The sequence below is a fragment of the Vigna angularis genome, chromosome 1 (genome assembly GCF_016808095.1).
Source record: "Vigna angularis cultivar LongXiaoDou No.4 chromosome 1, ASM1680809v1, whole genome shotgun sequence".
In the NCBI taxonomy this organism is placed as follows: domain Eukaryota; kingdom Viridiplantae; phylum Streptophyta; class Magnoliopsida; order Fabales; family Fabaceae; genus Vigna; species Vigna angularis.
The window spans coordinates 57,248,200-57,266,487 of NC_068970.1; the positions used below are offsets into that span (position 1 = coordinate 57,248,200).

Sequence of the window (18,288 nt, forward strand, 5' to 3'; positions counted from 1 at the left end):
TATTTAAAACGAACCAATCATACGCTACATAAGTTATTGTTAAAAAATTATTAAAAAAAATTATTAAAAAAAATTATTAAAAAGACATTTTTCGATTTAAAAGATGTTTTGACTTGACAAACTACTAACGTTATTTAGCAAATTAGCTTGCATTTTGTTGGGTAAGATTAAGTCTATCAAGCTCTAAACTCTTGTTTCTCAACTTCTAACATTGAACCGAACATTATAAAAGTAATCAATATTATACTAAGATGTTAAGCATAGACATTATTAAAATTAGAAAGTTTGGTAGATGAAGGCTAGCGTGGGAAAAATGGTTTCTTTAATCAATATTCTCTCTCTGTGTTCCCATTTTCTTAACACTAACTTCACTCATTTTCTCCTCTCCATTGACTTGAATAAAAGTATAAAACCCTTTCCAAGTGGCCTCGAAAAGGTACTGAAAATGACCTCATCACCACCCTTTTTGTTTTTCAATCACCTTTTTTTCTTCCTTGTAAGATTGTTATCATATATCGCTTTCGAATTTAGTTTTTTACCTTTTTGTTAACATCTTTAGGTCTAAACACACTCATATATAAATAACAAATAGCAACAGAGATTGCTTCACACGAATTAAGTTCATGTTTAGCAGAATGTTCTTTATAACAGTCCGACTGCCAGTGTGTGTTGTAAAAGGTGTAGATGTAGCTCACACTGCTGAGTAGTAGCATTTGCACCACACGTTGTGCATGTACATGCTCTAACTATTCTTCAACATATCGTGTTCCGGTTAACCTGTTCCAACACAATACTTTACTTATCTTTAACAGTTAATTAACCTGTTCAGGAACATATTCCAACTGTTCAAGAACATTCTCCGACTAAAGCATTTCACTTTTGGTGGCCCAAACCATATGAAGAAATGAAAGTTGGCTGTTATTTCTACTAATTTCTTTTATAATTATATTATATTTTTTAAGTAAATTTTATTTTTATAAGATACTTAAATTTAGAATTAAACTTTTTAGTATTTATTGACTATTACTTCCTGCACCATATCCTTACACCCTGTCATTCTGAAATTCATTTGCTGAAACACATTAAAAGCAAGAACAATATGCATCCTCACCCTAACTATATATTGAGAATTAAAATTGTCTACTCTTTCAAGTGAACCAAGAACAAACAACTCAAAATGTATAATATATACATTAGTGTAGTAAAAGGAAATAACAACAGTTATTTTTGTCTTTGTCTATATGTATCGGTTCAACAACCAAGGTATATAAGGGTAGGCTTTTTGCCTCGATTCAAAACCGAGGACAAAAGTGATAGGATTTTGCATTGGTTCAAATGCAACCGAGACATTAGAGAATATTTCATATAATTTTATTTTTTATTGCGAGGTATATTGCTTCGGTTCAGGGGAACTGAAATAGTATGGAGTCTTTTGCTTTAGTTGGGGTTGAACCGAGGTAGTAGAGGGTATTTTTTGTTTTTGTTTTCGTAAGACTTTTTGCTTCGATTATGGTCATAATCGATGTCGTAGAGGCCATACTGTCTTAGTTATGGTCACAACCGATTCTTATTCTACGAATTTTTTTTAAAAGACAAGTATGTTTCTGTAACCGTCTTTACTATAGAAATAGATCTGCATATACAAAAATTGTCCACATCACACAAATACAATCCAAAAGCTTATTTTCAGTGAAAATTATAATAAATCATAAATCAATTCCATGTATATAGAATTCTAACCATAAATCAACTTAGAATCATAAATCAATCCAATGTACATATAATTAACCTAATCATAAATATGATAATGAACAACTTACTATATTTTAATATCTACATACTATTATAAAGTTGAATTACATATTTTGCAAGTGTTTTCCTTATAAATTTAAGGGATTTCTCAGGAATTGCAAGAGTAGAATTGAATCTCTACACACATTGATTTCAATTAATGTATATGAATTATAAACTATAGAGAGAGAAAATTCAATAAAACTAAATATTACTGTTTCTCATCCACTTGTAATATGGGCACAATCCAATACATTATGTAGTAACCATACTCATATGACTCGTTTTGTCTATTATACTACAATATATCATCCTAATTATAAAATGTTAAATAACATCATTGAAATAAAACTATTATTATACTACAATATATCATCATAATTATAAAATGTTAAATAACATCATTGAAATAAAACTATTATAAGAAAGCATGGACTAAAATACCAAACCTTAAGGGCTAACCATGTAAGTTTTTTAGTTTTAGCAGTTGATCTTCCGGACAACATCATATGTAATGCAAGAGAACTATTAAAAAAATGAACATATATTTATACAACAAAGAAAGTCCAAACATTGAGGTTCTTACCAATCTATTATTTGTTTGAGATATTTGGGAGGAGACTTGTGCAATAAACAAAACCACATAGCATTGTTATCCAATATGAAAACCACAAGTAGCTGCCAATGGTATCTGAAATTGGTAATAATCTAATTATTATATATTAAAATCACAAATAAAATTTTAAAGTTAACAAACTTCACTTACCTAACTATATAAAGGACAAAATATAACTTTTATCCATTACAAAACAATTGATGATGTATGTTTGGATGTCATTAAATTTATTTCATTCGTGACTCATTTGGAGGTCATTGAACCCGTATACATAATTGAAATTCATATCGTTAGTTACACCAAACATATAGTTGAAATAAAAAAAATTTGATAAAAGTATAAATATATATATATATATATATATATATATATATATATATATATATATAATTTTTATTTCCAAAAGTAAATACTCACATTTATAAGATGTGAATAAATATTTTAAGGTTAAGATCTTTTCTTTAAGTTTATGTTCATAATTTAAAACTACCGACAGTTGTTTTTTTGAATTTTTCTTGATGTGTCAGAGTAGAAAGAAAGCAGCACGAAAGCAAAAGGTTCGCTTTAAGAAGGAAATCAGACCACTTCAATATTCCTTTTCGGTGGCCCCTCCAACAGGTTCTTCAAATTACTTTACATCAAGTATTTTTTTTTTTTAATATATCTATGTTAAGAAGATTTTCTTAAGAATTATTTTCATTCAATAAATCAATAGGCATTTTATTGGTTGGAGTTTAAAAAACATACCTACCAACTGTTTGTAATTATACCAAACAAAATTGATAACGACCAATTTGGTAGTACCCATTTGCCGTGATGCCGTGCATCGACAAGGACATATAGAAAGGTTGTACTCATTGTTGGGCTTTGGGGGCAACCCAAAATTATTGCTAATTATTGAATTAAAATATGATAGCAATAATAATATAAAAAAAAAAGAGAGAAAGCAACAAAGTCAGAGAGAGATTGGGTCGGTTGTTGTTTGTTTAAAGCATGTTTGGGAAACGAAGAGAATGACGATGAAGTTAATGGGACCTGCTCCTTACAGTTGAAATGGGTGTAGCAATCACCAACCATTCCCATTTGTCTATTTCTTCCTTTCACTTGGGATCAAAGTCTCTGTCACCATCATATTTACCTGTACTTCCACCTTCTTCTTCTTCTTTATCTTCTCCTTTTCCCTCTTCCTTATTGCGCTCTTCACGACCATGATCCTCTCGCAGGTCCCCTTTCAACGCTCACCATCACCACCACTCTTTCTCTCTTTCTCATGGATCCCTCTCCTCGCCCGGCTGTAGTCATCGATAATGGCTCCGGGTACCCTTTTCTTCCGTTTATATCACCCGCTTTTTCTTCTGATCGTTTTCCTGTGTTTTTCTCTCTTTCAATATGTGGGCACCGTGTGATTGTTGCGATGCCCCATTTTTTTTTTCTTTTTGGTGTGTCTATAATTGTCTGTAATATTGACATTCCCGAATTGGGTTTACCCTGAATTTGGAAATGATGTTTTTTTTTCCTTTCAGGTATACTAAGATGGGGTTTGCTGGTAATGTCGAGCCATGTTTTATTATTCCGACAGTGGTTGCAGTTAATGAGTCTTTTCTGAATCAATCGAAGAACCTCTCTAAAGCCAATTGGTTGGCCCAGCACAACGCTGGAGTGATGGCGGATCTTGATTTCTTCATCGGGGATGAGGCACTTACCAAGTCTCGATGTAGTAGCACTTACAATCTCAGCTACCCAGTTCAGCATGGCCAGGTTGAGAATTGGGATGCCATGGAGCGCTACTGGCAGCAGTGCATATTCAACTATTTGAGGTGTGATCCGGAGGATCACTATTTTCTCTTGACTGAGAGTCCATTGACTTCGCCTGAGAGTCGCGAGTATACTGGGGAAATCATGTTTGAGACTTTTAACGTACCTGGGCTTTACATTGCTGTGAATTCTGTGCTTGCCCTTGCAGCTGGTTACACCACATCTAAGGTTGGTAATTTATACTCGGAAACACAAAGGGAATTTATGTTGAATATTGAATTGGATGACTAATCTGAATGTTTTACATATTTAATATGATATCAACAGCAACGAGTTTCGTAGTTAAATAAACACCGATTGCACAGGATGTTTCATCAGCCCCTGCAATTTGACATATTTGGATGCTTTCACTAAATCATGAGTAGACCGTAGTGTAGAATATGTACTGTTTTGATTGTTTTGCATTATTACAAGTACAATGATAATTAATCTGCTCCCCTCATTACGTTGAAATAAAATCTTAGGTTGGTTATCCATAATTATATTTTGAACTTTGTTGCTACCAATAAATTTTCTTTCTTACTATATCTCCCTTATTTTAAAAACACTTTCTTTTTAGGCTGATCAGAAATTCTTCTTAGTGTGAGATGACAGGAGTTGTAGTGGATGTTGGAGAAGGGGCGGCTCATGTTGTACCTGTCGCAGATGGCTATGTTATTGGTGGCAGCATCAAATCAATTCCTATTGCTGGAAAGGATGTTACTCTTTTTGTGCAGAAGCTCATGCGGGTAGGAAATGCTTTTGGTTATAATTAAAAGTTTATTGTGCTGGTATTGTTTACATTTTTTAATATCTGGGAATTTCTGTAAACCTCTTGTTAAGGTCAAAGGATCGCACAAATTATCATTTACATAGCTAGTGAAACCAATCGTGTATAAATGGTAAATTATGGATGAAAAGGGTGTGACGCACTTATTATTGTATTATTGCATTATTGCTGCACTTTTGGTGTTGAATAAGTAGAAGTGAAATTTACTTATTTCATGATTGAGTATGGAACTTATTTGCGTATTCAGGTATAGACTTTTTGTTGAACTGACTGAGATTGAGGTAACTAATAACACATCCAATTGTCAATCTGCAATATTTCTAAGCCAGGTTAATGAACTGTGTTGTGTTGACATTGCTCCATGCAGGAAAGAGGAGAGAATGTTCCACCCGATGACTCTTTTGAAGTGGCACGAAAAGTGAAGGAAATGTATTGCTACACTTGCTCTGACATAGTGAAGGTTGTCTTTAGTCCAATGCTTAATTCATTTGAAGAGTTTGTGCTATGCTTCTGCCATTAGCATATTGAGTGTCAATTAAATCTCATTACTTTAAATTGCTTTTCTTATTGGTGAATCAAGGGATGTAGCAAATGTTATCTGTTAAACTTATTAGTTTTCTTGCATAACAATAGCTCATTTTCTCTCAGGAATTTAATAAGCATGACAAAGAACCAACCAAGTATATGAGGCATTGGAGAGGCATTAAACCAAAGTCAGGGGCACCATATTCTTGTGATATTGGCTACGAACGATTTCTTGGCCCTGAGGTTTGTTCTATGACTTCCCTTTATATTTTCTCTATAATGGGTGCTTAACTATTAGGGGCCCGTGGATTGAATATTGATTGAATCAACTGGTAGTAATTGGAGAAAAAATTGGGATTCCAAAATATTACAGAAAGAATACAAAATTTTATTATAGGATCCATTCTCCAAATCAGTATGACCTATAAGTTAATAATGTACAATTCAGGGAAAGTTTAAAGTGCCCAGAAACTTGCCCAGTGTATCCTACAACCCACCTCCCCTCTCTGACCAACCTTTATTTATTCAACTAATTACAGAAAAGTTAATTATAATTATACTCAAACTTCTTTGAGTTAGTTTCAACTGGATTTGTATTGTATCCCTATCCTTATTTCTGTTCTTCTGGCTTCTCATATACACTTTCCTAATGAGGGATCTTGTGTAAGATATATTTATACCTATTTTATTTTGTACCTATTTTTAGTATGATTTTTCTATTGTGAATACCTAAACCTATCTTATGAACTAATGAATAATTAAATATATACTTTATAAGCTCCTCACTTCCTATCATTAATATCCAACATAATAGAGGGCGCTATTTAAAACATTTTTCCACTTCTCTTCAGAAGGTCAGGCTTTTTTCCACATCCATTTTTGTGCTATTAAAGAGGTCAATAACTAGTGTGGCAAGGGGCAAGGAGGCTTAAGTGCAGGCAGTCTTGCTTGGGGTTTGAATCTGGGATGAATCATATATAGTCTCCATAGAGTCTTGATATCACTCTGCAATTTCCACAGCAGTTTGTTCCCTATTCTACTGTGGAATGAACAAAAATGTATAGTACCTTGATCTAATTGTTGGGCTAATCCATGAGTTTAGTTTGGGTCATTATATGAACAGGATTGGTCAAATTAACGTATTTGTTTGTTTTCCCTATGATTTCTACAGATTTTCTTTAATCCTGAGATATATGGTAGTGACTTTACTACCCCTTTGCCAGTTGTAATAGACAAGTGCATTCAGTCTGCACCGATTGACACGAGGAGATCACTATACAAGGTAAATTACCTTATTGACATGCATATTTTAAATTTTAGTGAACCACTTTTTATCATAAAATTAGGGATTTTCTTAGGCTCAATGTTTACCTTAGTGCATTTTTTGTTGTTGGCCAGATTGAATACTGTAGTTTAAAATGTTATATTAATCAGCCAGTCTAGCCATGTTCTTGAATGATTGATTTCTTTACCTTTTTCCTCCTTTTCCTTTTTATTTCAGAATATAGTGTTGTCTGGCGGTTCAACCATGTTCAAGGATTTTCACAAGAGATTGCAGCGTGATCTAAAAAAAATTGTGGATACTCGTGTCCTTTTATCTGAAGCACGCTTAAATGGGGAGATAAAAGTAAGAGTTATAAGTACCTTAAACCTCTTTAAATTGATGTTTATCTTCCTCTCTCATTCAGAGATGAAAAATTCTTTAATATAAACCATGCTTTAAGTAGTTGTATGGACTAAGCCAATCAACAACCAGCACATGGTTAGGCTGTGTTAAATAACTAAGCATTTATATATATCTTTGTTATTTAATTATTTTCCATTGAAAATAGTTGGTTGTTAATTGATTTGGTTACGTAATTTGTGCTAACAAGGTCTACACAGCCCCTTTTCCCTGCTGCCTAGGGGTGGACAAAATGAATTGCACTGTTAAAAACTACACTAAACAAAAAACTAGTTTGTTTGAATTGAATTGGAAATTAGTTCAGACGAACTGAACTGAGCTATTTTTTCCCTACCAAACTGTAGTGCACTAAATTGCATTGAAATTTGTTTTTTACTTTGACACACAACACAACTGGGTAGAATTAGTCTTGACTGAAATTTGGCCGAATTCGACCAAGATAGTTACAATTGAGTTAGACTTGATCGAAAGCCAGTTGAATTCAACCAAGTCAGCCATGGCCGAAAATCGAACGAATTTGGTCAGGACAACCACGATTGAAACTCGGTCGAGTAAGTCTTGATCGAAATTTGACCGAGTTGACCCCACTAAAACTCCGCCAAATTCAATTAGTATCACCACTGTCGAAACTCAATCGAAAATAAAAAATCAATCGAGTCAATTGGAATTACCACAATCGAAACTTGGTCGAGTTGGTCCTAATAAAAAATTGGCCAAATTTGGACAAATTGGCCCAGTCGAAAATAGTCAAATTTAGCTGAGACTGTCACGTCCAAAACTTAGTTGAGTTGGTCCTGATTGAAATTGGCCGAATTTGACCAAGTTGGCCGTCGAGATGGTCTCGACCATCGATCAAATCCAGCCGAGTCAGTCCTGGCCAAAAATTGGCGGAATTTGACTAAGTTGGACACGGTCAAAACTGGGTCGGGTTAGTTCCAACTGAAATTTGACTGAACTGGCCTTTGTCAAAAATTTACCGAATTCAGCCGAGTCTGACCAAAGTTTGGTCAGTAACCAAACTGAACTGCATCTTTAAAGTAAAAAGTATAATAAAAAGTTCAATTTTCTAAAATTGAACTATAAAATGGTAAGGTTCAGTTTTTATGGTAAACAGTTCAGTTTTTTTTGTTTAATATAATCCAGTCAATTAATAGTTCAATATAATTAAGTTAATTTTCCTCACCCCTATTATTGTTGTCGTGTACGCCTACACTTTCTTGGACAAAATTGTCTATTGATGTATATATGCAAGGCAGGACTGCCATATATTTATTTCTTTGGCCTTGGCTTTTATTATTTTTATATTTGGAGCCTACAGTCGCAGCCAGTGGAGATAAATGTGGTGAGCCACCCAATTCAGAGATTTGCAGTTTGGTTTGGAGGATCCGTACTTGCATCAACTCCTGAATTTTTTACGGTACATTTCTACATTTTATTTATTTATTTATTTGTTTTGGGTGTGGGAGGAGGATTAGGAGATTCACTGTTTGCATTTCATTAGCTAGCAGTTCGAGTTGGATCCTACACTAAAATCCCATATACTTTCGAACTTTCCTTTAAGTGTGTGTTCTGTAGTTAGTTGTCAATGCCTCTTTTTCTGGCAATGATAACCAGGATTTTGTTTTGCCGTCCCGTGGAATGCTAAGTGTTTTTTTGTGATGATGTCATTTTTCCTAGTGAACATCCATAACTTTTTTGATGTTCTTGAATCCTTCCGATAAATTTCAATGGAAAATTAGCCCAAGTTATACAATTTATGGTCCAATGTGCAGGCTTGTCATACAAAGGCAGAATATGAAGAGCATGGAGCAAGCATTTGCCGTACAAATCCTGTTTTCAAGGGAATGTATTAAAGCAGCGACAGTTGAATGAATGGGTGGCGGAAGTGATTGTAAAATATGTATATGAAGCGAACACATGCATTTGTTTTTATTCCAGCAGTCTCCCTAAGCAGCAGCTCCAGACATTGAAACTGATCTTTCACTAAGCTGGCTGAGTCTGATGAAGTTCTGCATTTTTGTGTCATTCATTGTTGGGACTCATAATTCCATCAAGTCATTTTTTAGCTGACAAGTCAAATTCGTTTTTGTTGAATTGTAATAAGCACCAGTGCAGGTTAGATTTGTGTTTACAGTAATCATATAATTTTGCAATCTTTTTTGGTACATATTGTATAATTTGTATTTCTTTATTTTACTGATTATCAAAACTAGAAATAATTTTGTCACATTAACTATTGGCGATTTGTCATGTACTTTAGATGTAAAATTATTCTCTCTACATTTTTTTAATATAGTAAGACTAATAAAGGTCTGTAAATTTGTGGTTCTCAATTCAATTCTTATTTCAGGTTTATTTTCTTTTTTGGTAGTTAATGATTTTTTATATTTAGTTTTTTATTCTCAATCATTTTTTTCCACTTTGATTTTTCATAGTTTTATTGACATCTTTTAAGTGATTTTTTTAAGTGATTATGTGAATGACTTAAATTATCTATTTTGTGTTTTTTTAGACTATTTTATTCTTGTTTCAGTTAGGATTTTCAGATCTTGTTTTATTGAATATATACCTTGTTTTATTCAAATTTTCATATAAATGATCAAACATAGAAAATTGATAGAAATGATACATGTATTCTTTTTCTAAAAAAAATAGTTTTTAAGAAAAAAAAAGTTTAATCATTGGCGTTGATTGTTTTTTTATCTCAAATTGTTTTATTTTTTAATAATAATTTAAAAAATTACATATATTAACTTTAGTGTCTCGTCAACCTTTTAAAATTAAGTGAAGAATACATGGATTTCTTTTAAAAAAAAATGTAAAGTTTTATTAAGATCAAAAGAAAAAGAAACATAAATTTTAATTAAAGGACAACTACCAATACACAAGCAAGCACAGAGCAAAATCAAAATATTATCAAAGGATAAAATGGATGAATTTTTTTAACAAGAATCATATGCAAAATTTTCAAACTACAAGGAAAACAATGTTTTTAAACCATAATTATATTTTCTTTCTGCAAGCATGTTGATGAGTCTACATTTTTTATTAAATTTTTGGTATTATCTTATGCTCCAAATACATTTTAAAATATCAAATATATTGTATATTAATATATTCTAAAAGTAGAGTAAGTAGACAAATATAATTCAAAGTCCAAATACATTTTAAAATATCAAATTTATTGTATATTAATATATTCTAAAAGTAGAGTAAGTAGACAAATATAATTCAAAGTCGATATTAAGCTTTTGTTGCTTAGGCCTTCTATTCTATTTTTATAAAATTTAATTCAGTATAATAAATAATAGCATATTTCATATTTAGTACATTAAAAAATTATAATTTTTAATATAGAAATTTTAATTCTCTTAATTTTTTTAATAAAATTATTAAATATATATTTCATTTTTAGAAAACATTACGAGTTTATTAAAATAAAAATTAATACTAATATAGAAATAACCTTTATACTAAAATTTTAACTTTTTTATTGTATTAGGAATGAAATATATTAATATTTATTGTTTTACATTGCATTATTGTCCTAAAATTTAGTTTTTAAAGTCGAAGGATTGTTCTTATTTATTATGTTTCATAGAAGGTTATAGAGAATCAGGAGTATTTTTCTGAGTTATCCCTGTTTGTACATATTATTAAGGGACTGAAAAAGTTAAATCTGTATGAGAGTTGTTTCCTAATTCTATCATAACTCTTATATTTCTATTTTTAATTATTTAAAGTTCAAAAGATATTTTGAGAAATATGAAATGTTAATCAAACAATACTGTTTATTACTAATTGCCTTTAATATAAACCACATGGTATTTTAACAACAAAATTTGGGAATGTGTTTGGTGCAGCATTTTTCCATCATTGACTAAAGTTTTCACCGAAAATATTTATGGATAATGATACTTTGAAAATATTTTTTTATAATATTTTAACATTATTTATGTGTTATTATGTGATTGGTCCAAAATTACTTCACAATCAACAATAATAATCATAAACATCAACATACCAATCACAAAATGACGTATAAATGATGTTAAAATATTATTAAAGTATTATTATTTTCTGTTTATAATAAAAAAAACCAAACTTATCATGCACGTTTTCTCCTTTCTAAAATCATCAAAATTTTTCTTACGAATCTATTTGTAGAAACCAATGAGGGCATCGATTGATGTTTTAAAAAAATGTACAATTATTGCTGGAACATTAATCTAGTAAACAATGTTCAATTCACTCAAGATTCATACCATACAAATTTGTGTTTTCCCTAATTAATCTTAATTTGGTATTTTAGAACATTACATTAAGGATGGACCAAAAAATATTGATTAAAAAATTCAAATGAAAATACATTTATTATGGGAAAATAAAAAATTGTTTACCCTTTACTTTTAGAAGTGATCAAAAGTATTTTAAAAGGTATAATAAATATCACTAAGATTATTTTGTGATCAAGATGCAAAATAGGATCAATATCCATATTACTCCCTGCAAAACAAAATAAGGATATTTGATTCCAAGAAAAAATATAATTACTCTCAAGATCTTAAAGCTAGAATAACCCTTTTAATCTTCTAAGTTGATTTTGAGTTATTCATTACTTTAGAAATTTTGGCAGCATTAGTAAAAGTACCGATGCTATTTATTTATCCCAGGTTTAGTACAGAGGAAAAATGAGAAGAAAATAAATAAAAAATAAACTTAAAATATACGAGAAATCAAATGAAAAATAAATATTTTCTCTCCGAAACCAACTTTACTTTGAGATTAACAAAATAATAAAAAAATTAAAAAAAAATCTGGTTTTCATGATTACGAGAAATCACTTTAATATTTCTTTAGAACAGGTGCATATTTTACAATCATGTTAAAATTGAATAAACTTATATATTATAAAAAAAAATTATTTGAATATTTTAAACGCTTTTCTCTTGAATTTAAACTCAAATTTTTTAATGAAATTAAATAATTACCAGTTTAATATTAACTATTCTCTCTATATATATAGTATAAAAATTAAAAATAAGATGTTAGATATATTTTTATATATTTGCACGTTGAATCCATGTTTACATGCAAGTACGCAACCTCTCCGCATTGAAAATTTAGAAGTAGAAGGCGGCGGCAAGAGCGGCGGAGGCAACACCGGCGACGGAGTAAAAATGCATGGAGGAGGCGGATGAGGAGGCGGCGGTGGCGCTGGTAGTGGAAACACCACCCTTGGCGTGGTCGAAAGCACCGGGAGGCACGGGTCCACCAAGCGGTGCAGCGACGATGCCGTTGTGTGAGGCTTCGTTGCTGATGTCTCCAATGGAGTAATCACCATCATAGTCGTCGTCGGTCTTCTCCGCCGCGGATGCAAGGCCAATGACGGCGAACACGAGGAGGGCCATAACCACAACACGGCATGCACGTGCCATTATTTTAAAGAAATATTTAATAAACTTGGATGTGCAGTTTTTCTTTAATGATGAGAATTAGTGAAACTCTGCACTCAAGATTGTTAGTAATAATAATGTGTTGTGGTTATGGAAAACTAATGAAGAGAGGGTTCATCTTATAGGCTACGAAACCAAACAGGCTTGTCATGTGTCTGGAGAACCGTTAGTTTCGGTACAGTTCAGTTTTTTCGCTGCGTACGGTTAGGAATCTATGGTTGGTCGTTATAATTTGTTAAGGAATTCGATGACAAACCTTTTAGATTTCTTTTTGTTTGTTTTAATGATGGCAAATCCTTGCTGCCAGTTGATAAATTACCAACTTTTTTTCTTTTTTGGATTCTATAAATAGCTTTCAAATTTAATCCTCTGGCTCTATGTATAACTAAGAATAGATTTAAATAAACATTACTACTACTATGTATTTCTGATTTAATTTGCTCAATGGGAATTAAGGAAATGGATCAGATTTTAAAAATTAATAATTTTGACCAACTACTTTTGCATTCCGAATAAACTTAAACAAACTAGGAATAATTTGTGAAATAGTTAATGATCATATATAACGATGCTATTATAATATATATATATATATATATATATATAATTAAATACAAATGTGAAAAAATGCACACTTCTATCCTATTTTTGTGTATTTTTAATTAAACTCTTTTTGATGAAAATGTAAAAAAACGGAAATGAATTGTTAGTATAAAAAAAGTATTATTTATTGTTGTGTTAAAGTTTTTTTTTTAAAATGTAAATATTTTAAGGAAATTACATTATTAAGACGAATTAATAAGACTATTGGTATGTCACTTAACTCAAGTTATGCATCTTCTATGGTTCCTTCATCACTATTGTGTGCAACATAAAAATTATCTTGTATTCCTATAATATATTTCTAATAGCAAATTATTAGTTACATGATTCTTATTTCAAATAGTTGTTTATTTAATTTGTTTAATTAAGGTTAAACACATGATGTTTTATCTCATTCCACACTTCCAACATTAATGAGAAACGTTGTCAATCGTGTGAGTCTAAATAATAAGAAACGTTGTCATGTTTTAGTTTTGAATTAGAAACAACATCAATTATTTGTATGAGTTGTTTTCATGTTTTATCATTATTTTTTTTGGCGAAAAACCTATTATAAACAACTCAATATTAAATATAAAGAATTCCTAAGACAACATCTCCCATTCTAACCTCTTAGTAATTCTCCTCTTATTTATTGTCCAAATTATAATACATAATACACATATTATGTTCTAAGTGGAAATTCTTAGATTTCAAAGTCTTACTCCAAAGCTCAAGTTGATGAGCATTACTCTCTTTGATCCGTTGGTAAGTACATTCAAAACTAGATTAAGCAATATCGTTCATGGTCTATAACTTTTTTTTTTTGTTTCATCATCCATAATATCTTGCCCAGTTTTATGTATTAGCGGTTGTGTAAGGCCTTGATTTTATAGGAGATAAAATTCAATAATGAAACAAAGAGTGAGTGATATGAAGAGAATCGGAAATTAGTAAATTTAAGCAACTTCATCTAAGCAAATGATAGTGGGATAACCAAGAAAGTGAAGACAACTGAGCTGTATATGAAGCTTCACCATTTTCAAATATCAGAATCTAGTTGAAGCCTATATAAGATTAACGACGACAACCTTAGAAGTGGCTGCAGGTGAGGCCCCTGTTATCTTGCCTAGCTCGGACATCATCCATGGATTCTTTGATTATATTTACACAATAAACAAGGGATTGAAACACTAAATACTGTGCATGGTGAGCATAAATTAGAGAGTATGAGATGGTGTAAAGAATTGGGGTTACACCAACCAAACATAGTTAACCAAGATCAATATCAAGCCGCTCTGGCTTTCCTCTTTCAGTTTGGTTGGCACCAAGCTCTACGCCTAGTTGTCCTTTGTCTCCAGCCCCAAAGCCATACAGCTTCCCTGATTCAGTTAAGGCAAAGGTATGAGCATTCCAATATACGGAATTCGTCAGACTAATCTGCACCACCTTTTCATTCATCTCTTTCATTGAAGTCACAAGCTTTGGACTTAACACATTTGCATGCATGTCTCCCTGCACAAGAACAAACATAAGGTTAAACTTTCATACAAGGCATTTACAAGAAAATGTAATCCAGATTTGAATCTTCAACTGTCATATCATGATTGCACAAAATAAAAGGAAGACGACTTCCTTTGAACCAAGCCAGAACAATTCACAAAGAAAACACAGTGCAAGGCAGAAGCAAAGCAAACCTGCTCATGATTCTCAGGGTTATGGCCAAGACTAGCAGATTCTCCACAACCAAAGGAATACACATCACCATTATCAGCCACTACAAAGGTGGTGTAATCTCCTGTAGCAACATGAACTGCTTTAACATCTCTCAACTCTTCCACCACCTTAGGTACAGATTCACATTCTTCATTACCATGACCCAAGCAGCCACAACGACCCCACCCCCATGTGCAAATCCGGCCATCCTGCCCCACCACAGCTGCATGCCAAGCACCAGCTGCAACCACCTTTGGCTGAAGGTTTAACACTTGGAATTGTTCGATCAAACGAGGATACTTCTCATCAGTTTTTGAGCCATGGCCGAGCTTCCCACCCAAACCACATCCAACAGAGTAGACAGACCTATTAAGATTTCAGAAGAGGATCACATAATCAATCAATAAACACATACACACACACACAGAGATATAGTTATTACAATAAAAATGAAAGGAAAGGTAAAATATAATTTACTAAGAATAAAAAATCAGAAATGCTTAAGCACTTTAATAAATCTTGAAGTAGGGAACTTAGGATGAAAATACGTGTAGACAATTAAATAAAACAGTATGTGAGATGTATGTGTGTTGGCATTAGAGAGATAAATCATAATACAAAATATTCTCTTTTAATTCTAGCAATAGGCGTAGAAAAAAAAATGATGAATGAGTGCCCAACTTGCATACATAATATAACTCTCAATTCTATTCTTGCCAAAGGAAAAATCCAACAGTTAAGAGAAGGAGAAAAAAAAAGCTGAAGCTCACATTCCAGTTGGTTGACAAGCCAAACAAAGGAGGTAGCAGAAACCGGCAGCTATCTGCACTACTGGTATGTGCTCCAGAGCTCCTAATAAAGGACGAGGTTCCACATCATTTGGATCAGTATGGTGACAGAGTTTGCCATCACTACCCCAAGAAAATGTATAAACCCTGCCTTCCCTTGACAAAACGGCTGTGAAAAAGTTTCCAATTGCAGCTTGTACAACAAATATGTTTTTCAAAGATTCAACTAACTGAGGAGATGTAACCATTTTAGATCCTTGAATTCCAATCTCAGCTTCACCAAAAGAATCTTTCCCAAAGGCATAAACCTGCCCAAAATCACTGATCAACATTGTCCTCCCTGTCGCAGCAGTAGCTTGTATAATCCGAATGCCTTGTAAAGCTCTGCAGCATAATCTAGTTATGTTAACTCCAATTCAACAAGAACTGTAGAATGCAATAACTAATGTTCCAACCTGATTGGTCGAGGATGCCATTCCTCTTCGGTTGTACCATGCCCAAGTTGTCCTGAACTATTGGACCCAAATGAATAAGCAGCCCCTTTTGATGTCACAGCAATGCTATGACCAGGACCTGCTATGGCCTGTGATTTCTCCCTTCTGCAACATGCTTCTCCAGCCATTAAAAACCTCAGAACCAATTTCCAAGAACCACCACATCTTTGCTTCAAATGTTGCTGTTGTTCAGTCGTCATTGGCTTAAAAATGGCTCTTTTCTGGCACATGTCCAATGCAGCAAGCTCTGACAAGGACAAATCCAAATCCGGAGCAAAGTTTGCCGGCTTCTTGAAGAAGGAGCATGTTGCCTACAAAATACCAGATCAGAAATGAAACAAGCAGTACCAGAATTGGTAATTACAGTTAACAAATTAAGAGGCGAAATACAAATAAGTACTGCACTTGCCTCAAGTTTAGCAAGGTCTTGAGGACACAAGCTACATGATGTAAGGACATGAAGGACAATGGAGGGATTAGCAGACAAGGGAAACTCTCCTGGACTGGAGTCCCCAAAGCAATGGCGTAGCTGCCGTTGAAATGTAGGCAATTGTGTGGCAACAATGGTAGTAATTGGCTGATCAGGGATGTTATGGTATTGTATAGTTGGGGTTCCACTGGTAGTGGCATCCATGGGCACTGCCAACCTTATACAGTGCCCAAACACGGCAGAAGAGAGGATCTAACACTTCTGGGAATTATGAAAATACATGCAAATGCATTACTATATTAATTTAATTTCCATTTGTCAGGTTATAGCACTGAAACTCTACACATTGTTCTAACTTGTAACAAGCATGTACCTCAAGAATGTATTTGACTAGCAAATCTCAGGTCTCAAACCTACAAAGAAAAGAATACTAACAAAAGTGAAACAAAGTTTAATTTTTTTTATCTAATGCAGTTGAATTACATGATTATCTGTCTCTATTCACAACAGCACTATATAAATCAAAGACACCAGAAGGCAAGAATTTAGTCATGAAACTGAGGATGATCAGAAAGAGAAAAAAAAAAAAACTTAAATACATGCTAAAAATTTGACCGATCTTATAATTGATTAAGGGTGAAACCATATGATCAAAATTGAGGATCCAAATAAAGTGATGGAATCCAAAGAAGAAATCTTTGAGAGTTACACTGTTCCCAAATTATGGGATATTCTACAATCATACAACCAAAAACTGAAAACTAAAAAAAGAAAGAATTTTGTGATCAAAGTTGAAATAATCGCATCAGAGGTTGATCATCCCAATCAAAATGAATCAAATTGCAAATACCCTCTTCCATACGGAAATTAAAAAAAAATCCCTTTTTTGTTGACTTTCCCAGATCAGGGAATCACAAGTAACCCAATGAACAGGTACACTTGTTGGATACGCAACGAAAAAAGGGGAAAGCAACAAAAATTAAAAAGAAAAAAGAATCCAGAGAAGCCGAAAATAAAACATCGTAAACAAGTTTTGGGTGAATGGAATTGATTATGATCGTTATAGATCGTAGCAGAGGCATGTGGAAGCGATGATTACTTATGAGAGGGATCAACAGCGATTCCTCAAACGGAGTCTTCACCATGGATGCAGAATTGTACAGAGAGTTGTGAAGTTTTATAAATGAAGGAAAGAAGAAGTGAGCGTATGATCAAATGGGCAAGAGCTGAAATTCAGAGTGACAGAGAGAAAAGGAGAGAGAGTAGAGGTTTTGTATAGCTTTTGGGACTGAATGGATGAATCAATAATTTCTTGTTTCTGAAATGCAAGGCTCTCTTTTCTCTCTGTTTTATTTATTTGATTATTGCTGATGACGATGTTGTCTGTGGCACTCTTAAGTGACACCAATTTATTTAATGTTTACTCACATTTTTCAAGAGATTATTTATATCTCTGCTGATATATCTATCCCATATAAACAGAATCATCAATTTTAATATCTATTTTTTATAATTTACTTTTTATTATTGGAAATGTTAACACGTAATCTTTTCTCTAACTTTAAGTTATATAAATATGATGTCAAGTATAATTTTGATGCGCCTAGTATGAGTTTATAGAA

General features: G+C 32.6%; 2 protein-coding genes across 7 annotated transcripts; one reads left to right on the plus strand and one right to left on the minus strand.

The window, feature by feature from the left end:
* The first annotated feature begins 3,371 nt into the window (after positions 1-3,371).
* Positions 3,372-9,433, plus strand: LOC108331144 (actin-related protein 3-like). 3 transcript variants are annotated; one of them, XM_017565786.2, is made up of 10 exons: positions 3,373-3,547; positions 3,631-3,724; positions 3,931-4,390; positions 4,804-4,950; positions 5,359-5,451; positions 5,640-5,759; positions 6,688-6,798; positions 7,018-7,143; positions 8,519-8,617; positions 8,973-9,433. In XM_017565786.2, exons 2-10 carry the CDS (start codon positions 3,678-3,680, stop codon positions 9,051-9,053), a joined length of 1,284 nt encoding a protein of 427 aa, XP_017421275.1. In that variant the 5' UTR covers positions 3,373-3,547; positions 3,631-3,677; the 3' UTR covers positions 9,054-9,433. The 3 variants fall into 3 exon arrangements, with proteins under 3 accessions (XP_052734297.1, XP_017421275.1, XP_017421267.1); XM_052878337.1 differs by having other exon boundaries at positions 3,372-3,724; positions 8,512-8,617; XM_017565778.2 differs by having other exon boundaries at positions 3,374-3,724.
* A 4,739-nt stretch (positions 9,434-14,172) lies between these two features.
* Positions 14,173-18,035, minus strand: LOC108331097 (ultraviolet-B receptor UVR8). 4 transcript variants are annotated; one of them, XM_017565723.2, is made up of 7 exons: positions 17,766-18,035; positions 17,040-17,079; positions 16,646-16,927; positions 16,198-16,547; positions 15,725-16,126; positions 14,936-15,320; positions 14,173-14,753 (listed from the first exon to the last, which is right to left on the minus strand). In XM_017565723.2, the coding sequence occupies exons 3-7, from the start codon at positions 16,868-16,870 to the stop codon at positions 14,511-14,513; spliced, it is 1,605 nt and encodes a 534-aa protein (XP_017421212.1). In that variant the 5' UTR covers positions 16,871-16,927; positions 17,040-17,079; positions 17,766-18,035; the 3' UTR covers positions 14,173-14,510. The 4 variants fall into 4 exon arrangements, with proteins under 4 accessions (XP_017421212.1, XP_052734309.1, XP_017421221.1 ...); XM_052878349.1 differs by lacking the exon at positions 17,040-17,079; XM_017565732.2 differs by having other exon boundaries at positions 17,040-18,035.
* Positions 18,036-18,288: the final 253 nt, after the last annotated feature.

What these genes read in the sequence shown, in the direction of transcription:
- LOC108331144 (XM_017565786.2), top strand. Translation starts at nt 3,678, where the DNA reads ATGGATCCCTCTCCTCGCCCGGCTGTAGTCATCGATAATGGCTCCGG. An exon ending in CTTGCTCTGACATAGTGAAG is followed by an intron (nt 5,452 to 5,639) that starts GTTGTCTTTAGT and finishes ATTTTCTCTCAG; the next exon opens with GAATTTAATAAGCATGACAA. An exon ending in GCTTAAATGGGGAGATAAAA is followed by an intron (nt 7,144 to 8,518) that starts GTAAGAGTTATA and finishes TGGAGCCTACAG; the next exon opens with TCGCAGCCAGTGGAGATAAA.
- LOC108331097 (XM_052878349.1), bottom strand. Translation starts at nt 16,870, where the DNA reads ATGGATGCCACTACCAGTGGAACCCCAACTATACAATACCATAACATC. An exon ending in AAGACCTTGCTAAACTTGAG is followed by an intron (nt 16,548 to 16,645) that starts GCAAGTGCAGTA and finishes GGTATTTTGTAG; the next exon opens with GCAACATGCTCCTTCTTCAA. An exon ending in ACCCTGAGAATCATGAGCAG is followed by an intron (nt 14,754 to 14,935) that starts GTTTGCTTTGCT and finishes GTTCTTGTGCAG; the next exon opens with GGAGACATGCATGCAAATGT.